Source organism: Montipora capricornis, chromosome 4 (genome assembly GCF_036669925.1).
Source record: "Montipora capricornis isolate CH-2021 chromosome 4, ASM3666992v2, whole genome shotgun sequence".
In the NCBI taxonomy this organism is placed as follows: Eukaryota; Metazoa; Cnidaria; class Anthozoa; order Scleractinia; family Acroporidae; genus Montipora; species Montipora capricornis.
Genome location: NC_090886.1, coordinates 40,532,427 through 40,559,926, shown reverse-complemented (window position 1 = coordinate 40,559,926; position 27,500 = coordinate 40,532,427). Strand labels below are relative to the sequence as shown.

Below are 27,500 nucleotides of genomic sequence, written 5' to 3'. Positions count from 1 at the left end.
CCAATTAGTGCTCCAGCGCAAGATAAACTTCCTTTCCTTCCTTTCCTTTCCTTTAAGCATTTCCGTATGATACTAACAGTTTCCAAGATGCACGCTCTCTGTGTTAATTCAACTCGGCAGCACTCTATTCCTATTTCTTGGCCACACTTCAATTGTGTTTGTTACTATGCGTTTGCTACTCGTGATCCAATCATAACAGGCGCAATAGCTGTTATTACAGTCGAGCGCACGTCACAGCGGTCTTAGTTTCAAAAGGAGCGAAAACGAGGCTTTCAGGTCAGATCAAGAATTTCTTATTGAAGGAATGTGTGATTCCTTGATTCTTGACTGTTTCCTTCGCTTTTTTTCGAGTAATTCGAGGTTTGTCTGACCTAATTTTAGTGTAGTTAAGTATGGCAAGGCACTGTAAACTATATGAATGTGTTAACTGAAGTAACAAGCCCAAATGTGCGAGACATGGGCAGCTTCTATTCAACGACTGTAGATTCCCTTCTTCTAAGAAAAACGTAAATTCTGGAAAGAACTTCATTATATTTTTTCGGCATTTCTCGCGCTAAATTTCATACTCTCCTTTATGTCGGATCGAATGTTGACCCGAAAGCCTCGGTTCCACGCGCTCTGGAACTAACACAGCTGAAACCTGGGATCAACTGTAGTAACAGCTATTGTACATTTCTTCCATAGCTGAATCAGTTCGTATTTCAATGCATTGTTATTAAATTAGTTTTTCGAAAGATTGAAGTGATGCTCGCACTTATCAATCAGGACAATTTAAGCAAATTTCTTATTTTGACACAAGAAAAAAGTCAGGCGGCTTCAACGGGATTCGTACCCAGGCCCTTACGATGCGGGTGCAATGCTCTACCAACTGAGCTATGAAGCCACACAATTGCAATTGGAAGCAGGTCAATTTGTTGGACTCATGTGTTCCCGTGAAAGGACTGATGAAGGAAAGAAACGTTTATTTGAAGTGCGGGTAACCCGCAATCTGACAGCAATTATTGTACATTTCTTTAATTTCCATATCTGAATCAGCTCGTATTTCAATGCATTGTCAATAAAATAGTTTTTCAAATTGTTGATGCTCGCACTTAAGCAACTGTCTCATCTAGACGTACCTCAGCTGGTAGAGCATTGCATGTCCCAGTGTGCAATTTGCTCTCCATTGTGGCGGCTTTTATATCACGTGATCACTAGCGGCAAAATGCCTATTTCCCCTTACGAGGTCTTGATAAAACTTTCTGTCTCTATTTTCAAATAATCATCACTATTTGTGACCTTTTGTCATGTCTTTCATCCCCTTTCTTTCTGTTTTCTCTTTTTGAGTTGGGCTGTGTTCTCAGGACCGCATTTGTCTGTCACTCTTTGTTCTGTTATCATTATCATTATCATTATCATTATTGTTATCATTATCATTCTCATTATCGTTATCGTTATCGTTATTATTACTGCTAGTTTTTATGATTATGATTATTATTATTATTATTATTATCAATATTGGTAGTAGCAGTATGTACTTATGATGCTTTGCTGTCTCGTTGCGCTTTTTATTCTTCAAGAAAGAGTACCATGATATTATCTATATGCTCCACAGGTGGTTACTACACAGACACTCCGGCTTTTGTTAGCGACAGTTGCAAGAGGTGTCCAAACGGCACGTTTGTTCACTTTAATAAGGCACCTGGAAAAAGTTACTTTGACTGCAGTGCATGTTCTCAAGGTTAGATACTAGAATATAGATACAATTAAACTAAATCCAGAAATTTAGGCAAAAGTCAGTAAAGTCAACAACGCACAATCGAAGACCTTTTAACATGAAAGAACAGGCATTGTCAAGAACATTTTGTCAATTATCAAACCAACAAGACTATCAAATTAAAAGGGCTTTCTTCTTCAAGCATCCACATTCAATCTCACCCCACGAGAGAAGGTGCTTACTAATTCATTGCTCAAGAGTCGACGACTGTGAAAGATACTACGCTGTCTTGATGATAAATAAGTCCATTAGACGTAAAAAAAAAAATTCGAACTATGCTTCAATGAGCCTGTTTATCTGAAAAATATGCATACGGGTTTGAGTAAGACTTTAAGACAGGCAACATTAGAATGACTGATCTTGGCATTACTAATAACTCTTGAAAACGCTTTCAAACGACTACCACTACACGTTGCAACTAATCTGGCTGGCCATTTCAAAAAGTCTTGCAGCCGAAACGTAAAAGAATATTTCGCAACATCTTGAGCCGGATCAAACGTCGCTAGAAATATACCAATTACTTCAAAGGTATATATCTCGCCAACAGATCAGCTATAGCTTTTTTTTTTCCGTGATGTCACCATTGTTATTAATATGCCAACCAAACTGGCTGCTGAAACAATGACTTCTTTTGTTCCGTGGTTGGCAAATTTGAATAGCACGAATGTGACTTCAATGTTTGTAAACAAGAAATATCGCTATATGCATTAGGGAAAGTCCAAAGTAATTAAAATTTCAATAACAATATCTTAAAACAGACAGTTGACTAATTAAAGCAAAGCATCAGTGCGGTGTTGATAGATGGCATTAGTAATATCACTATGAACCTAACAGAGGGTCTGAAAGGGGCCCTCGTGTCGGTCACCAGTTAAAATTTAATCACTTTGTCGGTTGTCAGTTAAAATTTACAATCTCTGTCGGTTGTCGATAAATCTCAGTTTATGAATGAAAATGCGCTCAGTTTAAACTGTATACAAAGTTAACAAGTTAAAATAAAATCCATTTATTTGCTTGCACTTAGACCTTATGATAAGTCTGGTTTGTTAACGCAATGTGATCATTTATTTCACCTTTCTTAACAAATGCCAATAAATAAGCCACTTTCGAAAATACCAAAATTCTCTTTGTTTGTCCCTCCAAATTTTGCATAAGCATTGTTTTTGTTTTCTTTTGGGATTTACAATGGTCCCGAGAGAAACTGGAAACAATGCTTTATGTAAAATTTGGAGAGACAAACAAGGAGTCTTGTGATATTTTCGAAAGTGGCCTATTGCATTTATTCTACATGTGGATTTGTTTTCCTGTTGATTACAGGGCATCGAAGTAATCAAAGGAAGACAATTAGACTATTATCTTTCTTGAAGTAATCACCCAATAAATGGTCTCCAGTGTCATAAAGACAACTATCAATTAACAGCAATAAAAGCAAGGTGACACACGGTAACACCAACCCGGTGTGGCCAACACATCACGCATGCGCACAACCATTTCACCCGGTCAATTAGCAGTCATGGACAGCTGTTTCGGCCTTTTGGGCCTCATCAGCATGGCGTAGCTAACATACCAGACGGATGTGTTTAGCACCCCGGCCACACCGGGTTGGTGTTAGCGTGTGTCACCTTGCTTTTATTGCTATCAATTAACAAATGGTAAAAGGCTCAGCACGCGGGAGGTTGCTAAGCACGAGAGAAGCGTAAGAGTCGCTTCTTGAGTGCTTAGCAAACTCCCAACTCAATAGTGCACCCTGAGGCGTTTACCATTTGTTTTATAACGTAATCGTTAACACCACCCCTTCGTGTTTCGTGTGTATTTGCATAAACTCAAGTTTAGTCAATAGTTGATGTCAACACAACTTTGCTTTCTAAAGACAACTATGAATTAACAAGACAAAATGATCAACAAACAGTTTTCCCAGTCAAAATTTTATTGGAATCAACAAGAATTTGCTCTTAGGAGAGAAAACATTTCGATTTTCTTGCGAGCGTCTTGAAAACGATCAACCTATCGCAAAGAGCGCGACTTTTCCAAGCCAAAAAAGCGACGTTACACTATTTACTTGGTAAAGGTGGTATCTATAGGTGCTATAGGAGAAAGGCACATGGCAAATTGAGTGAAAGGAGAGTACGACCTGTTTTGCGTCTTCCAGGGTACAGTCCCTTGTGGACCACTGGCTGCAGAATCTCCGGTGTCAACTGGTAGTGTTGCTTCACCTTATTCACAGTATCTTTTACATAGTTGTCAATCTTTGTAACGTCGACGCTTGCTTGCTTCAAAGACACTCCTTCAAGTTTCATACCCTTAGAATGAAATCCAAAGGTAACTTACAGGGAAACGAGAATCTCCAGAAAAGATGGATATCGTTTCTGAGAGGCTCGTCACTATCTTCAGTTTTCCAGCTGAAACATCTGTAACATGTGAAGTCTTCTCTACGGAGCATATCCCCTCGATTTGTTTGAATGAACATGTATCTTGTGATTTGAACAACGCTATCTCAACTTCGGATTAACAAATCCACGGTTACTAAATTTGACCTCTTGGTAAAGCCTAACCTGAGGTTAGTTTAACCCGCTTTTGAGCAACCGGGCCTTGACCTTTACTCTGAATACATCAAACTCTGCAGCACACAAAAACGACCAAAACCAACACGTACCGTTGAGCTCACTGCTGCCTTCATCGGATATCAAATTTGGCAAGTTGCCACTGTCGATCTGTGACTATTTATATAGAAAAGTTCTCGCATTTACCAGCAGAGGATTATGCCAGGGGAACTAGCTTCAATAAGAACCCGCCAATTCACTGCTGAAAGGCTTGTTTCTTCACTCCTAAAAATTTTCCGTTAGATGTTTTATTCTTTTTTTTTTTTTTTTTTTTTTTTTTTTCACTCAAGGACTCCTTGATGTTTTGATATGTCCACTGGAACGATTGCCACTTCTTCACCCTTTCGAAATTAAAGAAACTTAAGATCACTTTTATAATTCCGCTCATGACTCGGCCGCATGGAAATACAACGTACAGGCACAACAGTCGGAACAGGCTGTGAAAATACTGCAGTACAACTGCAGCCCTCGATTACAAGCCGCTGTTCGGAAAATGAGCCTGCGTTCCTCCTCGAAAAGGAGAAGAAACAGTGGCGCTTACTATTTAAGCGTAACTTTCGGTGAGAATATTTTGACAGATGGCACTGGACATTCCCTACCGATGAAATGAGAAACGGAATGAGCCGTTCCAGTTGTGAATCTATTTGCGAATGCCGTAACAGTCTTGGTACAAATAAATGTGGCGGCCAATGCCCGAATCCTCGCATCGGAGCCTGGTTCTAGTGGTACAAACAAATGGTACAGAAATTTCCGGTCGTTTCGATAAAAATGGCAAAAGCGCCTCAGGATATCTCTGGTGAAATAGAGCCCACCAAAGGATTAACATTTCATAAACTAGAAGCAAAGCATACAAAATACTATTGACATGTTTAAAAAAATCATTGCGCATTTTTTCCAAATACAGACATCCCCACACTGCCAGACCGTGTCAGTGTCGGTTTTCCTGTCAGTAATCGGTAATTGTCGGCCGTCAGTTTTATTTATCGCCGTTGGTCGCTAATCGGTTAACACCATTCAGACGCTCTAACAAAAGAAGTAGTGGTTTTAGAGATTCTCTTGTATGCTTCTCGAAACGGTTCACCGGAGATCATTTCTCTAAACATGATCAAGAGGCCAATAAGATGCGATCTTTTCGCTTTCGTTTTCAAATGAACACATCATGGTCAATGTTTGAGTTCTGCCTAAAAGCCTCTCAGACGTGATGGCTTAATCTAATTAAGTGGCAAGTACATTACAATTCTTGCCAGATGAATAGGAGAACGATTTGCCGGCATTGAAAAAAGATTTTTTGCCAGATATATAAAAAAAAAATGCATGCCCCACACAATTATACAAAACATTCAGCTGGGCCCGGTTGTTCGAAAGCCGATTAACTTAATCCAGGATTAGCGTAAATTTTTGTTTCATGTTTTCAACTTTTTGGTTCAACTTTCTTTTGTTGATGTTTGTTTTTCAAGATTGACTTCTTCTAATGTAAAGTTTTGCCGAATATCAGCATTGAACAGCATTTGGGAGTAGAGAAATAAACTCCTTGGTTATTTTTTAATCTGGGATTACCATTAATCGGCTTTTGAACAACTGGGCCCAGCAGACGAGGAAATGTCGGAATGAGGCTGGTCGTAAGCAGCTCTTTAAGTTTTACGATTTCTAATAGAAACCAATAAGGAAAGAAAGCAACTCTAAGGCCCAAAGGCCAAGTCAAAACTCGATTTCTTGATTAACTTCATGGAGCGTTCATCGTCTCAGCAAGAGAAATTTGATGAAAAATCAAGAGTTGCATACCTTTTTTGTATCTTTTCCTTCACGGCCTTGCTAACGTTTCTAAATTGTCATTTGAAGACTCTCATATCTCGACCGCTTTAGTGATTCATAGTGCCAGAGAAATATGAAGTTCTACCAGAGACGAAATGGAACTCTAGGAGTCAGGATGACATGCATGGTCAGAATGACATGATCATAGACAACGCTTCCCACCATTGCAATCGTATGTGGACTGAAACCTGACTCGACGGTTTTGCTCTGGCAGGTCCGGTTTTCCTCCCTCTCTTGCCAAAATCGACTCGCAGGTTCTTTTCCCCTATTTTAAAAGGAAATCCTTTTTTACCTTCATTTATTATATGACACTTAAGGCTGTCAAAAGTTACAAAAGATGAAAGAAAGTGTCTGGGTAACTCTTTAAAAGCAGTCAAAAATTGTAGTAAAATGATATTGATTAATTTGCAAAGCAGAAGTCTTTCATACATTGGTATATTCCAGAGGATTCAGTGGTAGTATCATGCAATGTTCCAAAACAATTTCTTAGATCTTGCATTGCCTTGAGTTCAGTTTTTCGGTAAAAGATGTGAACAGCATTAGAGGCTTGGTGCAAAACATAGATTTGTTAATATGAATGAATTATAATAACCGTTTATAGACACCACGGAAAAGATAAGATAACAAAATTAAACTATCTTTCGTCATTTTTTTACTAATAAATGAATAAATAAGTTAATTGCGCTGTTTGATTTTTCTCAGGGACGGATACATATTCGTTTGCTGGATTTCGGGCATGTTACTGTCTGAATGGATATTTTCGAAGGCACATGTTTAAAGGCTGTGAGTCATGTGAACATCGACCCGGATTAAAATGCGAAAATGGCACTGTTAGTCTTCAACCGGGTTACTGGTGGAAATGGGAGAACGATACAAACAAAGAACTTTACAAATCCTTCAGCGACTTCTTACAGCGGAATTCTTCTGTTGCACACCAATCTATCATCGAGTACCGATACCCTCTTCCTCAAGAATATAGATGTCTAAGACCGGAATCATGTCTGGGAGGTATGAACTCCACATGTTTTGCTGGATATAAAGGACCATTGTGTGAAGTGTGTAGTTCTGGATATTACAAACAGTTCAAGACATGCAAAGAGTGCCCCTCAACAGCATGGATGATAGCACAGCTTTCCGTCATAGCAGCAGTAGTTATTATAATCGCTGTGGTTGTGGTTTGGAGAAGCAGGAAACAAGCCAAGAAGAAACAAGATCGCTTCTTAGTTGACATAATTCTTGGAAAAGTAAAAATTGTTATCGGTTTCTACCAGGTAACATTTGGAGTTCTCGATGCATTTGCATACATCAAATGGCCAGACTCTCTCGAGTTTATTGGGAAATATTCTGAGATATTACAGCTAAATGTTATCCAGATTGCTCCTATCCACTGTCTCTTTCCAGATCTAAAAGTCAATGCTTTTGTAAGATTGTTTACTGTTCTCGGTATCAATGCTGCAGTCATCATTTTAGCATTTATTATTTATGGCATTAGGAAGGTCTTATTAAGCAGAAAGACCTTCCCGAGTCAAGTGGAAAAAGTGAGGAAAATTTCCGAAACAAAGCAGTTGGTCTACAGAACAGTCTTTTTTTTCCTTTACCTAACCTATCTAAGCACCTGCTCCAAGACAGCACATGTTCTTCCCCTTGCCTGTCGAACACTGTGCCTTGACGAAAAACATGGAAAGTGCGATGCGTTTCTAAAAGTTGACTTTAATGTCAAGTGTTCCAGCCAAGAATTCCGACGATCTGTGATTGTTGCATATTGTAGTGTTTTGTACATCATGTTTCTACCTCTGGCTGTCTTGGTAGTTCTGTGGAGGCACCAAAGGTCATTGAAGCAACATGGCGACAGAGCCGACGATGAATCCACACATTCCCAGCATTCAATTCCAGAAATTGTCACAGGATTACACTTTTTATTCGCAAATTACAACACTCACACATGGTATTGGGAACTTGTTGAAACGGCTCGAAAGGTGACATTAACTTCAGGCATTATCCTGATAGGAGGTGAGAGCAGAGCCTACGTTGGGTTAGCATTTGTCATGTCAGGTCTCTATGGTATGTTCTTTGCGTACAAGCGGCCAATAGCGGATCCATTTGAGAACAGCCTGATGCTTTCTTCCCTTGCCGTCACATTCGTCAATCTCGCAATAGGTGTTGTCAGTAGAATACCAGCAGAGACCACAAAATCCTCGCTGGAATCATACGTGGACCATATTATGTTCAACGCATTGGTATTTGGAGCAAATTTTCTCGTTATTGCAATTCTTGTGGGTAAGTATTTTGTTCGTATTTTAACTTAAATCAAAGAGAGTTGGGAACGCGTGGCATGACTTCATCTGATTGGTTAAAAATGGTGGCCCTTTGTTTGTTTCGCGCGCAAAGTGAATCTAAAATAAATCAATTTGTGACAGTGCTGAGGCAAGACCACCAAGTGATAGATCAACATTATTTTCTAATCCAATCTTGTGCCAGAAACTCGGACCTCTATGGTTGCCTTTGACTTTTCTGCAATGAACAACCATCCTCTTAACTAGGTCACTATATTGTAACAATGAACTTTCTTTTTTATTCGTCAAATTTAAGCATGGTGTGCACATCATTGGGCAAAGTAAATAGTGCCACTCCCCGCCCTCTCGGAGATCAAAGAAAATAAAAAAAAAAAAGGAATTGGGACCGTAAAGTTCAAACCGATTCTATGTCTTAATCGTGCGTGGTATCTTCCAAATAAAGTGCACTGCTGTATGTTACGGTAAGGGCTAAGGTTAGAGTTCGTGACTGATTCTGCCATGTTTTTTTCAAGGACATGACAACTGGTTTTCCCGGGAAAGGGTATTCTAAAAATAAACTTATTTGTGACTGTGCTGGGGAGCCCATTCATACCATAACAACACTCTTATCTAATTTCCTCTTCTTTAGCATCAGAAATATCTGTTTGCTCATTACTTTCCATTTTGTGGTATAAAAAAGATTGATTGAGTTGCAATGTCAAAGTGAAATTTTCAACTTATGGACGGTGACAACTATTGTTATCGCGCATACGTTCTGCGTATCTCGAGATACTCGGATTTCGCATGGGTGGTGTCTATTAATACAGGGATATTTTTGCGCAGTTCAAAACTGTGGAAAAAGCGGAACTTAGCAAATGCTCTTGGTATCCAAAAAGAAAATTGGGGGTAACCACGCATTTTTCAGAGACAATTAAGCTTAAATTTGGAAAAAAAACTTCATACATTGCTTTGCATTTCAAGCTTTTTACAAATAATATTGATAAAATTATCTTCGAAAAATGCGTGGTTACCACCAATTTTCTCTTTGGATTTCAATAACTCTTGTCAAGATCTTCGTTTCCCGCATATTCATTAAACCGGGCAAAATACCTTTGAATTAGTAGACACCTTCCTTAAATTTAGCAAACTCAATCAAAGAGGTTAGCTAGGTGGCAAAGCTCAACTATGCTTAGTGTTCTTTTTTAAACCATCATACGAGTTGTGTTTACTGAAACAAAGTAAGTTCTTCTGAAAAATTTCACTCAATTTCGATCGAAAACACTTCAGCATCTTACAATGTGATTGGAATACAGTGACCCGAACAAACATCCGGGCCTTTACAACCACTGGGAAAAAAACAGTCGGGCGAAATACGCATTTTGCAAAGTACCAAGCTCCATTGTTCGGCTTCTCGTTCACTTGCGATACCATACAAACATATTCACTTCCTTTTTTTTCTTCTTTTTTTTAGTCCAGTACGGCAGGTATTTTTTCCGCTTTATTAAAGAGTGGCGCAAAAATCCACAATGGTCTCTTTCGTGTTGCCTGGCGTTGCTTTTGCCTCTTAATGAACTCCAGACCGAAATACGAGGAATGACAGGGAAAAATTTGCTGAACGAACAAGTGCAAACTGGTAACTTTAACGTGCCATCAGTATCTAGCACGTTAAAGGATAGTGGAGCAGTAAGCTTTGAACTTGTTACTATTCATGAGCAGCCAGAAGAGTCAGCTGAACCTCAATCAGTCAACTTTGGCTTTGAGAAAAGTGACAACGGTGGCCTTGAAGAAGAAGATGCTGACAAAGTGGCATTTGATGCAAGAAAGGAGAGTGGAGCAGTAACCTTAGCACTTGCTACTATTCATAAGCAGCCAAAAGAGTCAGCTGAACCTCGATCAGTCAACTTTGGCTTTGACGGAAGCGACAACGGTGGCCTTGAGGAAGACGATGCTGACAAAGTGGCATTTGATGCAAGAAAGGAGAGTGGAGCAGTAACCTTTGCAATTGCTACTATTCATAAGCAGCCAAAAGAGTCAGCTGAACCTCGATCAGTCAACTTTGGCTTTGAAGAAAGCGACAACGGTAGCCTTGAGGAAGAAGATGCTGACAAAGTGGCATTTGACGCAAGAAAGGAGAGTGGAGCAGTAACCTTTGCAATTGCTACTATTCATAAGCAGCCAAAAGAGTCAGCTGAACCTCGATCAGTCAAATTTGGCTTTGAAGAAAGCGACAACGGTAGCCTTGAGGAAGAAGATGCTGACAAAGTGGCATTTGACGCAAGAAAGGAGAGTGGAGCAGTAACCTTTGCACTTGCTACTATTCATAAGCAGCCAAAAGAGTCAGCTGAACCTCGATCAGTCAAATTTGGCTTTGAAGAAAGCGACAACGGTAGCCTTGAGGAAGAAGATGCTGACAAAGTGGCATTTGACGCAAGAAAGGAGAGTGGAGCAGTAACCTTTGCACTTGCTACTATTCATGAGCAGCCAAAAGAGTCAGCTGAACCTCGATCAGTCAAATTTGGCTTTGAAGAAAGCGACAACGGTAGCCTTGAAGAAGATGCTGACAAAGTGGCATTTGACGCAAGAAAGGAGAGTGGAGCAGTAACCTTTGCACTTGCTACTATTCATGAGCAGCCAAAAGAGTCAGCTGAACCTCGATCAGTCAACTTTGGCTTTGAAGAAAGCGACAACGGTGGCCTTGAAGAAGAAGATGCTGACAAAGTGGCATTTGACGCAAGAAAGGAGAGTGGAGCAGTAACCTTTGCACTTGCTACTATTCATGAGCAGCCAAAAGAGTCAGCTGAACGTCGATCAGTCAACTTTGGCTTTGAAGAAAGCGACAACGGTGGCCTTGAGGAAGAAGAGGCTGACAAAGTGGCATTTGACGCAAGAAAGGAGAGTGGAGCAGTAACCTTTGCACTTGCTACTATTCATGAGCAGCCAAAAGAGTCAGCTGAACGTCGATCAGTCAACTTTGGCTTTGAAGGAAGCGACAACGGTAGCCTTGAGGAAGAAGATGCTGACAAAGTGGCATTTGACACAAGAAAGAAGCTGGATCATCACGCAAACCCGAGAGCGGCATTCGATACTCATTTCTGACTGGCTTGTTTGAGTATTAACTGGACTGACTGAAGATTATCGCTGACAACGGCATTCTTTAGTAGAAATATAGAACCTTAAGTCTTTCATTAATGTAACCTGGCAGCATATGATTATCTTATTTGATCGTGAAATTGTTATCAGGAATAGAACATAAAAGATTACCTCGTAAGTCTCAAGGTTTGAAATTCGTCACGGCACATTCCTTTAATTTCCCCCCCCCCCGAAGTCTTGGATAATCTAAATCTTGTATCGTGAGTTCCTTACCAGGTAGTAATATAAAGATAAAATTAAAATGAACATTCAACTGATGACAACATAAAGTTGTCACGGGAGGCAGATCGCATGTGAATGACACGGATCGCATTCTTCCAAAAACAATCACCAAAGCAAGGATTGACATGAACCGATCACCAACCTGCCGTTTGCAACTTATACTGATACACAGCTAGTCGACAACATAAACCCACAGTATAACTGTGAGCATAGCCTTGAGACAAGTAGTGAACGAGGTTCAAGAGTCTTTTATTGAGTTCATTTACATGTTAAAATAATTAAACGTAAATAGTTTCAGATTTTATAAGCAAAGGAATTTTTTGAAAGAAGTAAAAGTGTTTGATCTCCTGTGCGAACAGTTATTCCTGGAGGCCCAGTCAGTGTGCCAGACTGGTTGAAGGCTCAGCGTTGTCGCTTTGCTGTTTTCCAAGACAGGAAACTTTGCTCCGCACTGTCTATTCTCACTCAGGTGTACAGATGGTCGCCTGAGACATATTGCAGGGGACGAGCATGCTTCGGTTTAGTGTTCCGTCAAGGGGTGAGTAGCAATAGTCTCAGTCGCTTCAAACTACAGAAATCGGGATAAGCTCCATCAGTGTGAACCCTCGGGGCTTCAGAGCGACTTCGCTTTGCCTTGCATATATAGCCACAACCATGATGTATACTAATCTGGAGAATATCGTACTTTACAAGAATCTAATAATCTGGAGCATTCAGTTGTTATGTTCTGATCAATGAACAAGCTCAGGAGTAGACAAAGTCAGCAGTTTAGTTTAGTAAATGAAAGGGAAAGCAATGCGTGTGCAGCACCATGTCATCTCAAAAAATTAATTAAGTAATTTCATTGTATGAAGAAGATTAAGCCTTCCAAAAATGGAATCATGTACACCTGTGTTGACGAAGAGACTCGGTGGTGAATATGGACTCTCCTGATTACGGACTGCTAACTTGTACAAATATCAAACACAATGATTTGCGCAATTTATTGCTATGCATGGTTATGCCTTCTTAACTTTACTTAACCTTATCGTTGAAGACCTTTGGAACTTACAATTAAAAGCTTTTTAAGCTGGTAAGCTGCCAAAATGTAGCTTTATAATACTTAAAAGACCTTGGTAGTGACTGAATGCATGATAGTCTATACCCCATACTTTTGTTTCTAAAATTGCTATATATTTTAGTAGTTTAGTTGCATGGTATCTTGTGATGTTGCCAGGTAGCTGCTTAGTCTCAATAAAAGAATGCCGGATTCATTGAAGTAAGAAAGATAATTTTCTTTAACTTAAAACAAATCATCTTATACTTCAAAGGCCTTGAGCGAGATTTTTCATTTCCTGGAGTTCTCAATAATAATACCATGTGAGATGGGAAAGTTGAAACTTAGGCATCAAGGTAAAAAAAATGGGATAGAGCGGGTTAGGGGATCCTTGGTAGTATGCTTCCAGGCTTGATTAAAAAGGCAAAGATAAAAATTAAGGGGAAATATGACAATAGAGACATTAAGATACCCCGAAATCGGTTTACGGGTAACGGGTAGCGCCATATCTTTTTCAATTTGCAATGACGAAATTGATCTTACCCGATAGACCCAGCCGTTTTTCTGGGTTAGAAACCAGTTTACCCTTAGAAGAGTTACGAGTAGCGACAGAGGAGACATGATGGAGAAACGAGTAAGTTTTTATCATCGGAGTACTTTCTAAACAGAGAACATTCGTAAGGACGAATTTTGGATATATTTGATAGCCTTTCTTAAAGAATTCAGTGAACTTATTTCTGAAGAAGAAGAAGAGCAACCTTGCTGCCCAGCCGGCCATCTTCAGTTTGTAAACTATCGTTACCAATCCCCGCCCGTTAACTCTACGGGTATGGCTGCATGGAAATTTTACTTAAACGGGTACACTACCCGTACCCGTATACCGGTATATGTTGCAGGTAAAATCCGCTTTCAGGTTGAATCCGTTCAGACCTAGGCTAAATTAATGGAATTATGCACTCAACCTAGCTTAACCCCTCCTCTCTCTCCTAAAAAGGATATTTATATCATACATATCATACATTTTTATTTACCCTCGGGTTTTTAGAGTAGCTTGCTGTAGCTAATATCTCCGAGCATTTACCCTCCCAACCATGATATACCACAGAAGACAGACCACAACACCGGGAACTACATGCCCTGCTCGAGCTCTGTATTACGCATCTCAACACATTTTCTTAATCTTTGGTGTTATCTTATCGGCATGCTTCTGTATTCGTACACTTATTAATTCAGTCTCAACATTACAACATAGTAAGGGAACAAAGAACTGCACTTATCGGTACTCGAACTCGCACCTCCAGATCTGTAGTACTGTGTCTTCACCACTACACTAAAACGACGAACATGCTCAACCCAGCAAAGTTCTTTTCATTATTTACTTTTCAATGATTGGTCAATTAATAACTATGTTTATGTTATGTTTTAAATTATCAATATCTCTATGTCTATAGAACAGATTGACATCATCAGCAAATCGGTGAATTCAAGAATTTTTGAGCAATGATAAAAATCATTAATGTATAAAGGAAACAAAATTGGCCCGAGAACTGATCCTTGAGAAATACCACAAGGGACTGTGACAAGATCAGATGTTACACCATTTACTGTGACTATTTGTTCACGGTTTTTGAGAATAGGTGTCGCCAGATTGTTACAGAGGGGTGTTATTGTGTACGGAATTTATCCTTTTTATGCAAAGGGGCATAAAATGTCGAAAAGGGTATCATGCCGAAAACGGTACAGACGCATACATTGTGCCATTATGCAACACGCAGGTCATCGGTAAGGGATGGACCATTAGAAAAGTGATGGGGGGGGGGGGGGGTGGGGAAAAAACCCAAAAAAAATTCATGCAAGGGAAAATGCCAAGAAAAAAAATTCGCGCAAAGAAAAAGGTAAAGAAAAACAAATTCATGCAGAAGGAAGGTCCAATTCTTGGATTTCACATGACGTCACGGCCGTCATGTTGGTGTCCCCAAACAATGAAATGGCGGCCATGTTGGTGTCCCGATCTAATCCTCCGGGAATTGAAAGCTATTATTATGCTAACGTCTTCTTTTGTTTTCGTTGAGAATTTTCAATCCATACTAATTAGGCCATCAGGCGACTTGTATTTCCTATTTTTTTAGCCTTCCGAAGTTCGACTAAAAAATCGGCCATTTTTGAAAAATTTCCCTTGGTCCCCCCTTTGCCGTTTTGCCAAAAATTGCCATTTTCGGTACTTTTGCGAAAAATGTCATTTCTCCTCTAATAGGTCTTTTTTCATGCGGTTTTTTTGCATAGCACAAATCTAGGATAGTTTAGCTTTCAATCCATACTAATTAGGCCATCAGGCGACTTGTATTTCCTATTTTTTTAGCCTTCCGAAGTTCGACTAAAAAATCGGCCATTGGCAGTTTCTTTTGGAATAGAGGGTCGCACACGTTTGAGGGCACCTATAGCTGAAGATACGTTCTTGCATATTTCTTCAACGTGTTTGCACCAAGTTGAGCATCTATGGTAACGCCCAAGGATTTGGTATGTTCAACCAGGTTTGATGATTTGATCGTCAATTCTTATTACAAAGTCTTCATTTTGGACAGATAATCTCTGCCTTGACCCAATAATCATAAGTTCAGTTTTGGCAACATTTAAACTAAGCTTGTTGGCTTTCAGCCAGCAGCTCAGTTTACTTAGTTCAGGGATCAAGGCTTGTTTGAGTTCCGTTAACGTTTTAGCCGATAGTGTAATGTTTGTGTCATCAGCAAACATCCTTGGCGCAGCGGCCCGCAGGCAGTTGGGGAGATCATTAATATAAATTAGAAATAGCAAAGGACCCAGTATACTGCCCTGCGGTACGCCGCACCTGAGATCGCGAGCAGTTGATAGCTTGCCGTTGACATCACATCTTGGGGTTCGGCCACTTAGGTACGACAGGAACCACCTGATAGCTACCTGGTCAAAACCTAAGAATGACATTTTACGCAAGATGATTTCGTGATCAATGGCGTCGAATGCCTTAGTAAGGTCAATGAAAACGACGCCATTTAATAACCCATTGTCGATGTTAACTGACCAATCATTTTTCGCCTCAAGCAAAGCAGTAAGTGTACTGTGTAAGGAGCGGAACCCTGATTGGCAACTTAATAGTAATTTGTTCTCATTTAGATAATGGTAGAGTTGGTTATAAACAACTTTTTTCAAAAACTATAGAAACTATATCGGAATTTAAGAAATTAGCCTATAATTGTTAGGATCCGATTTAATACCCTTTTTCCATTCGCTTGGGTATATCCCAGTGAGGATGGACTTAGAGAATATGGCGGTAAGCGAAGGTGCGATAATGCCGGCAGCCATCTTTAACAGTTTACTTGGAATCTTATCAAGACCAGTGGCTTTTTTATCATCAATTTTCTTTAAGAGGTTTAATACAATATCGATGCCCGGAGTTTGCAGAAAGAACGATTTATCAGTGGTTTCCAGATAAACTTCAGGATTTACATCTACACCAGGAATATCGTTAAAAGTTTCTGCTATATCAACCAGATTACTAACAAGTTTATTGTCAGCTTTGATCTCCAAGATGTTGGACGTCTTGCCGCGGTGACGGCAGGTTAGCTCGTTAATTAGGTTCCATGTTTTGCGCAAATTACCTTTATGAGTCTCGAGGTTGTCACAAACATAGATTTTCTTTGCGAGCTTAATTGTGTTATTTGCCTGGTTTCTAGCACGCTTATATTGATCCCATGCGACTGAATCATTGGAAGAGATTGCCTTCTTTTTAAGGAAATCTCTTCCTCAGTGGTTTTACAAAGTAGATCACCAGTAATCCATGGGCATCGTTTTTACAGACTCTTTTCGATTTTAGTGATGCGTGTTTATCAACGCAGCTGAGAAACATTTCTTTTCATTCACGCCACGTGTCGTTTGGGTCACAATGCGCATCGACATTGGCCCATGGCATTTGGTTAAGATCACTTAAAAATTTGTTTCTGTCGAAGTGCTTAAATTGCCGTTTCTCAATCATGCGAGGACCATTACGGTCGTAGTGGGCCTTACGTGTCAAGAAAACAAGAGAATGATCACTAATACCAAGGTGAATGACACCCGATTTTGTAACCTTCTCTGGGGAATTTGTTATGCATAAATCGATTAGCCTGGTAATAGAATCTGAAGTGACACGTGTTGGTTCCCTGATTAACTAGCTAAGACCATATATCAAAAATATTTTTCAGAAAGGAAGAAATGCGAGCATTTGCTTCATGCAACAAATTGCAGTTGACATCACCAAGTAAATATAACTCCTTATTTCGGCGTCAATTTTGGCAATAATTTTTTCGAAATCACAAACCAAAAAGATCAGGTGGAGAGCTTATAGTCTTGTTTATGCTTTTCATAAGCTTTCAATTCATGGGCGGATCTAGCATTTTTTGAAAGTGGGGGCCGAACAAGAATACTAATCAGCGGGCGTTAGCGTACCTCGGTAGCGCCTTAGGCGCTAATTTCTATGGGGGTCTGGGGGCATATCCCCCCAGAAAATTTTGAAAATTTGGACACTCTTACATGCAATCTGGTGCAATCTGGAAAGTAAAATATCAGGATTTCATGTTGACTAAAATTATAAGTTGTGGTTATAATGATGCATTGTCCGCCATATTTGTCGAGCAGGAGCCTGGGTTCAAGTGTTGCGAGCAATGTTGCGTTAAAAATCGTCTCGTGTAACATACCGTTGCTGCAACAAAGTTGCGTTAAAAGCTGTCTCGTGTAACATGGATCAAAAATCGGCGTTTGACCCGCGACCTCGCGATTCCGGTGCGACGCTCTAACCAACTGAGCTATGAAGCCACTGACGTTGGGAGCTGGTCATTTGTGGGTTGCAATGGTCCCGTGAGGAATGAATCAATGATGAAATGGTATATGAAATGAATCATATATGAACTGCGGATATGAAATCAAGTGACCAGCTCCCAACGTCAGTGACCAGCTGCAAACGTCAGTGGCTTCATGGCTCAAACCCGGTTGAAGTCCTGAATTTTTCAGGCTTCTCTACGCAATTGTAAAAATTGCGTTCATACCTGCGAAGATCATAGCTTCACTTGATTTCATATCCGCAGTTCATATATGATTCATTTCATATACCATTTCGTCATTAGTGCTACTAAATTCGCCAATGGAAACAACGAGGCCCTATTAGGGGTTATCGGGAATACGGGATATTTAGGTAAAAAAACACTTATAGGGATATGGAATATTTATAGGGGGAAAATTAACGGGATGCAGGGTATTTAAAAAACCGAACTAGTATTATAGTGATACAAACCACAGGAATTAACGGGATACAGGATATTTAGGGATACGGGATACTTAGATTCCTCCCTCCCCTTATGAGGCCTCAACAATCAGCACAGCGATACTATCATAATTTACTTTTACTAAAGCCTTTTGAGGAATGTTAAGATAAAAAGGTGAAATTTCTTTGGAATACTGACTGGATATAGGCCGCTTCATTCGTTTGCTTTGGTTTGTGTATAAAACAAAATAGAGTGTATGTCTTTTTATTTGTTGTTTAAGGCTTTTTTACTAATATTCTTTTCACGTTTTTGATTCCTGTACTAGGAGGAATGGATTAATTTTTTGTTGTCGAATGTCATTAACTTGGCCTATCAAATACCATTAAATTTGATGTTAGGCTTAGTGTCTACTTAACAATTATTCCACGAGAGCGCGTTGGATATGAGAGAGACCACCGAGTGTTGTTTTTAGTTGTTGAAGGCTTTTTTCCAATCTTCTTTCCCCGTTTTTTGATTCCTGTATTGGGAGGAATGGCAATGGAATCCCCAAGCAGTGCCGTTGCTAAGCGGGTCATGTGAGAGTTCTGAGCCTGATTGCCACTTCTATGTTTTTTTTCACGATTTATTTTGTTGTCATTTACATAACCGATACGTATAATTTACAGTCTTTCATCTCCCCGAGAGGGTAGGAAATGAAAGACTTCCCAGTAACGAACACATAAATCCTTTTTTAATACTTGATAAATTATATTTTCACGACTATCGCTAGGGGTCAGAATATGCAAATTTGTCACTTACTCCGATGTAAACTAATCGATAAGTCAACGACCATTTTCGATTTTTTCAAGACATGCCAATTTGTCACTCACTCGGTTGAACTGAATGGCAACGATCAATATCGATTTTTCGACGTTTCACTTTCCGAAGAAATAACGAGAACATCATCTCAAAACAGAAATTCTCATTATTGTAATCACTTCACGACTATTCCAAGTTTTTTTAATATGACAAAGGTGTGGCAATTCCTCAGGAGTGAAATGAAAATTTATCCTCAAGTGCTGACGTTCTTCATAAAACCTCAAATTTAGCTATTTCACGTTGTTGCTTTGCTGAAGACGGCAAAGAAATCAACAAAAGTGAAAAACGCACGTGCAGAGCGTGCAAAGCCATTGTTTTTGCCCACTAAATATGCAAATTAGCAAGTGGAGAAGATTCTTCTGAACTGGCTTGCCTTCCTTGTGCCAGACAAGTCGTCCGACTGCGGCTGTCGTTTAGGGTCAAGAATCGCTCAGCAATGTTCTGTTCGAGAAGGAATGTTCGGGATCACACGCAAAGCGATCCACTGCGCACCGATCCCTGCCGACTGGCGTAACACCTTCGGCGAAGCAAAATTAAGATGGTTTAGAGGAAAGTGCCGCGAATTCGAACGGTGAATTGCAGGCCATACAGTCATCGCGGAGATCCCTTTTAGTTTCGTCAACAATTTCAAACACTTAGCCTAAGAACTTTGGTTTCAAAATACTCAACACTAAGTAAAATAATTTGGTGAGCAACTATTTAAGCAATAGAGGACGTTTTCCGTGTTTCCATAGCCTCATCTAAACACGAGGGGGAGTTGGGAGAATTCGAGACAGTTATGCAAACCCGAGATGCAGTCGAGGGTTTGCATAACTGTCGAGAATTCTCCCAACTCCCCGAGTCCTCTATTGCTTTTATAAAATATTTCTCAAAGATAATTCGACAAATGAAGGTAGCAAACGAAGGAAAATTCTTGATTGAAACAGTTTTTCTTGGGCGTTTTCCATTTACAAAAAATTTCCGGAAATTTTGGTGGAAATTTTCATCGGGTAAACGTGTTCCATTTAACTCAGGTCCGTTCGCAGCCCAGTGATTGCGATTTTACGCACCAAAATTTAAAAATGTGGCCGTGAATAGCCTGGAAGTGGTAAGACCTTTCAAAAGTTGTAAATGGAACACACATTTTCATCGGAAAGTTTCCAACGGGAAAACAGGACTACCTTTTCAGAAGTTCCGTTTATTCCGAAAATTTTCCAGGGGAACGAACCAAAAACGTGTTCCATTTACATCCCAACCGGAATTTCTTGGTAAATGGAAAACGCCCCTTGATACACGCTCATATTTCCTACCAGCCACGCACTCAGAACGCGCTTCTGACAGCATACAACCAATCAAAATTCGTGATGTCAGAGCCGTGTTTCCATACTCTCATCTAAACACAGCTATTGACCAACGAGAGTGCGCGTACTATCCTAATTATGTTATAAAGAATACTGGTCCACATATACACCAACTTTCAGTGTTGCCATACACAAGATCAACGTCGAATTCAAAGGCACGCAGCTCTTTCTCTCCTTTATCGTCTCCTAACCCAAGCGCAAGGGCTTTTAGTCCTAGACGAGACAATTCTTCAACTTGATCTTTCATTATGAATACCAGCCGCGACACGCGACTAGAACAGTCGATCGTTTTAGTGCTCAATGTTAACAGATTGCGGATGACGATCGTTCTAGTCCTCCAGTTACATTTTCCAAGTTTCTTTTAAAACACTAGGGAGCAGTTGAAAGATTAAACCCTTTCCAAAACCAGTCGGGAGAATCCCAAACTCGTATTTTTTATTTGCCACACATTGAAAGCAAAGCTAATTCTCGCAAAGACGCCTGTATCGCTGGCTTCAAGATTTTTCTTGAAGTGAAGTTACACAATGCGTTCGTGACTTTCGAGTGTTAACATTCTACTTCATCAACTTTCAACATCCGCAATCTGTCAACATTGAGCACTTTGGCCAATCAGATCATGATACCAAGATCTGGTATCATGGATCAGCGGCATGAAAGGCATATCTCCAGGCTCCGCCGCCCCTTCCCTTCCCCAGTCCCTCGCTCGGCTCGCTTCACTCGCCAATCCTTTTTTTTTTTCACGTTCATTTTCGCTCCATAACCCTAACTGCATACCGCTATGGGTGAGCATCACATTTCTCGATTAAACTGAAGCTGCCATCAAATAAACCGCGCAACTTTTCTTCATCATATCGGCACTCAATCGAAACATTATTGGGCTCAACAGCTACAATAGTATCGGCCTTCAATAGCAACGAAGGAAGGATACCACAGGTCACGCCGCTCACGGGCGAGATGTAATAATTATTAATTGAGAGTTCGTTCAAAACAACTGAATAGTGCAATTTCCGGGAAAAGCCGTTATTTAGCTCTTAACAAATGTCATCGGTTTGACGTAAGCGTCCCCTTGGAGACCTCTTTTTGGCCAATTTGTCGGAAAAAGACAATTTTATGAAGAGGATACTTCAAGGTGTGGTAAAAAAGAAACTACGAGTCTCTGAGTCTCTTCTGTCGCCTAAGGGATAACTTAGTACAGTGAAACCCCGTTCTACGGACACCCGCATACAGACTATATAGCGGACAGTTTCGTTTTCCCCAACGAAAAGATCATATATTTTCTCCAAAATTTACCCGCTTAATACGGACAACGGACAATTTTCTGTGTCCCGAGTCACAAACTCTCACATATCGGACACTGGTTAGGTGCGCGCTGTCTTTTTTCCTGATTGCCACAATTATGTGACAGATTTCCACTGGTTAGTACGTAGAGGCAAAATAGCGTGACATGTTTTATCTTAATCAGTTTGCCTTTCTTCCGGGTGTTTGCATTTGACCCTTGTACCACAGTCCTTTAATAAGGTTTTCTGCCTCCTATTACAGTTTCACTTTCCTGACTTTTGCTGCATTCATTGCTCGTAGCCGTCTTCCCCATTGACTGCCTTGTCGTGGACAGTTAAAATTGAGCAATTAAACAACGTACTTTTCCTAGAGGAAATGTCTGCTTTCATAAGGTCCGGGACATTTTTCTGAGAGCCCTCTTAATATGGACACCTGGATAATACGAACAACATGGCATGTCCCCTCGGTGTCCGTACTGACCGGGCCCCCTCGGTGTCCGTACTGACCGGGTTCCACTGTACCAGATGTACATGACCTTGAAGCGTGTAATTTCCAACTCTTTTATTTTCCTTGGAACAAAGCTGGGGATTTTAGGATCCCAATGTTATGCCCAAATATGGACAAAAATAAGATCGCAGCTGCACGCGCGGGAAAATGCACGAGCTACGTTACATTCAAATATGGAATTTTTTTAAACTAAAAAACCCCAGCTCTGAACCTGAGTTAAACGATTCAAGATCATGGGCTTCTGTTCCATGGATGTTGAAGAGCTCCATCAACTGTAATTCTTTTGTCAGGATCAACGGTTAGCAGCCCTTTCACAAGGTCAATGGCTAAAAAATAGGCACGCATTGCGTACGTGTGGTAGTGCAGTAAGTGTTTTGCATAACTGTCAACTGAGCTGCGTTTTGCTTTTTAGGAGATTCAAGTTGTCTTTGCGTAATATGTAGCTCTAATAGTAAACGATATTGTTTTGGTACCGTAAATCATTTATATAGTGCCTTGGTAGATGTCTTAGGTAAATAGCCCCCTGAGAAGACATGTGGTTACCAGTAAAATACTAAAGATAAAGATTTAAGAAAATAGAAGGGAACCGAGAAACAGAAATAGAAGCTACTTCATTCTTCATCACCCTCACAAATTCAAGCATGCTTCCAACAGACCTGTTTATTTTCGTATTTATGCACGCACTGCGTGCCTATTGCTACCACGGACGTACACTCTTAAAGTAACCATATTTAACGTCGATAACTCGTAACAGTAATTCAACTGACAACCCTGAGGTCGACGGTGCGCTCATTTTACTCCCCCCTCTCCATCAGTGCTCCGTTTGACGGGTATTTCAAGCTATTTAGCTACATGGAAAGGAAAGAAGTCGAAACAAGGACGCGAGATCCGGGAATCGAACTCAGGACCTCATACACCAAGGCCGCGCACTAGCCGACTGTGCCATCCTTGCTCCTCTTACGCTCTTAAAACCCGGCGAGATAGTTTGTAGTTTACTTAGAGTGCACTACCACAAAAACAAACAAGGCACATGAAATAATGAAACAGTGTGAATAATATGCTTTTCTTTTTTTACCGTCTTGTGATCTGAATGCTTTTCCGGTTGATCTAACAACGGAATAAGGACAAGAGAAGGCAGAGGCCGATCATCGTCGACGCTGAACCCCCAATTACGGAAAGGATGGGCGCCACTCCTATCCCGTTTCACGCACAACCCGTCCCCAGTAATACTCAGTCTGGTATTCATTTTACCGCCCTCAAATAAAGTTGAGTGAACTTTGGAGCGCACGTGCAGGGATTCGAATCGGAAACGCTGGGATGCTGTTCGCGAGCGAAACGACCATGTTTGGAAGTGCAAACTAATTCTCGAAGAATGAGCTCAGAATTACACAAATCTTCAACATTTTCTTCAAATTCCCAAATCCATAAATTTCCAATGCTAAAACCCTTTCTGATCACAGTCCCTGAATCGCGTATTCTGTGAAAGTATAAACAAAATTCTAATCCAATATAAAATTTTGGGCCGAATGCATCTTGAAATAAATAAGTCTTGATTTGATTCAAAAACATTGGTAGTTCCTGATTGTCTAATTGAAAGTGGTAGATTGTTCCACAACTTTGGGCCAGCCACTGCAAATGCTCTGTCCCCAAATGTCTTGCATCTTGTTTTAGGAATAACCAGGTGTTGTTGCTGATCACTTCGCAAGTTATAGCGAGATGGCTGCTTTACCTGTAGTAGTTCCGAGAGATACATTGGTGCCATTCCTTCTAAAACCTTAAACATTATGGGGGCGATCCATTCTCGCGTGATGCTGTCTCAGTAAAGTGAGTAACACCAGCTTTCCTCGGTGATAGGACTACGTATTTATATGATTGATGTTCACGTCAATCACTGGCGCTTTAGGAAATGATAATTTGTTTAATAAGACCCGTTTCAAACTTTGGAACGCTAGATATTTGAAAAAAAGTTTGATGGTATTAAAATCCGTTCCAGGCCTTAACATTTTCGGCGCAAAAACCGAAGAACCGAGCTAAAAAAAGGCCAAACCCGCAAAACAGAAAATCCCAATGCTTCCCTCCTCATGCAGATAGAAAGAACAAATAACAAAATTAGAATAAGTACTAAAACACGTTTGTTACTTTTTCCCGCATCTTCTCTCTTTGGCAGGCTGCGGGTCTTTGTAGAGTAAACAACATTTGCTCGAGCATCTTCAATGGCCTTTTTGGCACCTTGCCAGGCACCAGGCCCCATAAGACGGAACTGAGGCGGGGTACAACCACGAAAAATGCACTTAAGGGCCAAGGCAGGGTCACGGATTAAGAGCCACCACAAATTTGGCTTACAGCCAATTTCAGCAGCAATTTCATCCGCATAAGAAATGTAGTCAACCTGGGTGATTTAAAATTTAAAAAAAATAATAATAACAACGGCAAATTACTTGAAGGGAATTGCTTTTAAAACAGGGTAAAAATTAACGTAACACAAAACAAGTGAATCAAACACTAAAGAAGCAAATATATATATGTTTTTCAGAGGGCAGTCGTTTTTCTTCCTGCAGTTACAGTTGCTTTCCGTGGAAGGTGTCTTGCTTGATTGGAGGATTTTTCTGTTGTGCTTCTTAATTATGGTTTGTAGGTTGTCTGACTTTTATGTTGCTTTTGTCGAAGATCTTGTTGTACCGATCATTTTTCGGAAAATGTTTGCAGACGAGGTTCAGAAACCCTCTGCCGATGTTTGTTTGTACGTTCATGCTGTAGGGCGGATTAAACCAAATTATGTTTCTTTGTCTGTTCTTGCGGCTGTTCTGTGCGGTGTGAGTTTCAGTTTTGTAACTGCAGGAAGAAAAACGACTGCCCTCTGAAAAACAACTGTCTGACCTCAAGCGTCGTCTACAACGCCAACGTAACAACAGAAAGCGACCCCATCGGAAAGAACTACATTGGACTAACAGAAGGAACTTTTAAACAACGTTACACGCAGCACAAACTTTCTTTTCGGAACAGAAACTATTCAAACAGCACGGAACTATCAAAACATATCTGGACACTCATAGACAACAACGCCAATTTTACAATTAACTGGAGTATTTTAGCGACCGCCCCGGCCTACAGCAACAAAAGAAAGCGGTGCCACGTGTGCCTGACAGAAAAACTTTACTTAATAATTAGAGCCAAGAAGCCGTCTTTATTAAACAAAAGAACAGAACTCATTTCTAAATGCCGCCACGAGAATAGGTTTTACTGAGAAAATTTCACAAGCCGCCAACAATAGCTCTAGAAAATCGTTATTTCACACGTAGATCAGATAATCACACTAATGAATTAATTAGCTACTTATCTAATTTGTATATAAGAAGGTATGATCTTAGTTGAATAAAGTTCTGTCTGACGAGCGCTTAGGCGCGAAACTCAGAGTAACAGAGAATCGATGCGTTCTCTTTAATCCTTCAACTTATGTATATATATATGTACATAAGTTGAAGAATTAAAGAGGACGCATCGATTCTTTATATATATATAAAGTGTTTGAAGTCTTAACTTAATAGTTCCAATGTTAAGGATATGAGTTGTAATGAGAATTATTGACAAACAATGAGAGAAAATTGAAGTTATATTATCAACATAACAGGCAAAGTACGTGATAGAATCAGCTGAAACAATTACATTAATTATCACACTATTTGTGTTGTGGACACATACCTGTATGGTGTGTCTCTTGCTAGCATAAAACCTTTGTGCCATTTCTTTCCTCTTCATTTCGATGTGATCCATCATAACATCCTTTGAAGGAAGAAATTTCTTACCACTGAAGACTTGTGTTGCCCAGCGTGCTTGCAACTCTGACAGCGGGAAAATAGCTCCAGCAGGCTGAACACAGCCAATAACTGCAAGGGTTGGTTTGGAGAGATTTGGAGTAAACACGTATTTGTATAAGTCAACTTTGTTGTCACTCACAGGTAGAATAGATTGATCTATACATTTAAACCCTATCTTGTATCCTGTACAGAATATGACCACATCCACGTCGCACAATTCAGAGCCATCATCAAAGACAACTCCTGTTTTGGTAAAGTGGCTGACATTTGGCTTGACAACAATGCTGCCTGTGATAATGCGATGTGGAAGGTCATCATTGATCATCCCGTGTTGACTCAAGAGTGAATGTTGCGGACGCACAGAAAATACCTCATGATCAAATCTTGAGTTTAAAGCTCTGGTAAAAAAGAATTCAGCAACTTTTATTGGTAAGAGACTAATGAATCTAGTGAATACTGCTTGGTCGAGAGGTTCTCCCCCTTCCCACATTCGTGACAGAACCCAGGCTCCTCGGCGGGTGCTAAGATAAACTTGTGGGGTATGGCGGCTGAGTTCAACGGCAATGTCGCCTCCAGAGTTACCAATGCCTGTTTGTAAATAGAAAAAAAACTGGTTAATACCTCACAAATAAAGTACAAAAGCGGTAGTTGTCCGGTTTTCGTCAGAGGGGATCTTCTTTGAACATATGGGTGTCACGTTGGATTGTATTACCTTGTCTTCAAACGTGATATTTGGTATAGAGCTAAGGTATTTAACCTGTGGTGTGCTCAATTTTAAAGGAGCTTTATCTTCCATTCATGAGTGTTAAGAATGTCTATTCAACTTATTAATCATTTGTGAAGAAAAACCAAAAGAAATGTTTTATTTATGGTTGTATATCTGACGTAGCATCATATAAATTGACATAAACTCTCCGTTGGCCGGGATTTCTTTGCTTAGATGCCCCGTACTACAATGATAACAGGGAGTTTAAGATCTACGACGGCGACGGTCGACGAAAATGTCACCTCAAAACCTAACTTTTGCTTTCGCGATTATTCAGTCTCGTTCATTTCAATTCAGAGTGGAAATAGAGAATGGAAGATGCTCTGTTGGATGCTTACGTTGTCGTCAAAACCTCAATTTTGGTGATTTCCACGTCGTAGTTATGCAGAGGACCGCAAACATACTTGCTAAAATCCGTGTTGCACGAGCAGCACGATTATTTATGCTCTTTTAACCAATGATATCATTGTTTTGTGGCGATGTCGTAATCGTAGCCGTCGGCGTTTCTTAAACTCCCAAATGATTGGGTGTAGTGCATTAAATAAGTAGTTTACATTATAAAACTCATTAATAATTCACGATGGGAAGACAAAAGAATTGTTTTATTAACTGATTTATCTTCATTTGCATGAACGTTTTTTTCGATTTTCCCTGTTAAAATGTCTTGAATCACCAAAAATACCCAGTGTACATTTACAAACTCGAGGCGAAGCCGAGAGTTTGTAAATGTGATACAGATCTGCCTCTCGTATTGTATATATTACATATTCGTTGTCAGTGCATGTTGTGTCACATTTACGAACTCTTGAAGTGAATTGTA

The 27,500-nt window shown here is 40.1% G+C and overlaps 2 protein-coding genes across 2 annotated transcripts in view; one reads left to right on the top strand and one right to left on the bottom strand.

Moving 5' to 3' along the window:
- LOC138046691 (uncharacterized) overlaps positions 1–11,534 on the top strand; it is a 12,828-nt gene extending 1,294 nt beyond the window's left edge. The window contains exons 2-6 of the mRNA XM_068893284.1: positions 1,595–1,720; positions 6,868–8,442; positions 9,910–10,274; positions 10,308–10,886; positions 11,223–11,534. Coding sequence (XP_068749385.1) covers positions 1,595–1,720; positions 6,868–8,442; positions 9,910–10,274; positions 10,308–10,886; positions 11,223–11,534 — 2,957 coding nt within the window. The remainder of the gene's footprint in view (positions 1–1,594; positions 1,721–6,867; positions 8,443–9,909; positions 10,275–10,307; positions 10,887–11,222) is intronic.
- Positions 11,535–23,483: 11,949 nt separating this feature from the next.
- LOC138046937 (flavin-containing monooxygenase 5-like) overlaps positions 23,484–27,500 on the bottom strand; it is a 20,166-nt gene continuing 16,149 nt past the window's right edge. The window contains exons 2-3 of the mRNA XM_068893564.1: positions 25,799–26,502; positions 23,484–24,488 (exon numbers count right to left, since the gene is read on the bottom strand). Of these exons, the coding sequence (XP_068749665.1) occupies positions 24,096–24,488; positions 25,799–26,502 (1,097 nt within the window). The 3' untranslated portion in view covers positions 23,484–24,095. The remainder of the gene's footprint in view (positions 24,489–25,798; positions 26,503–27,500) is intronic.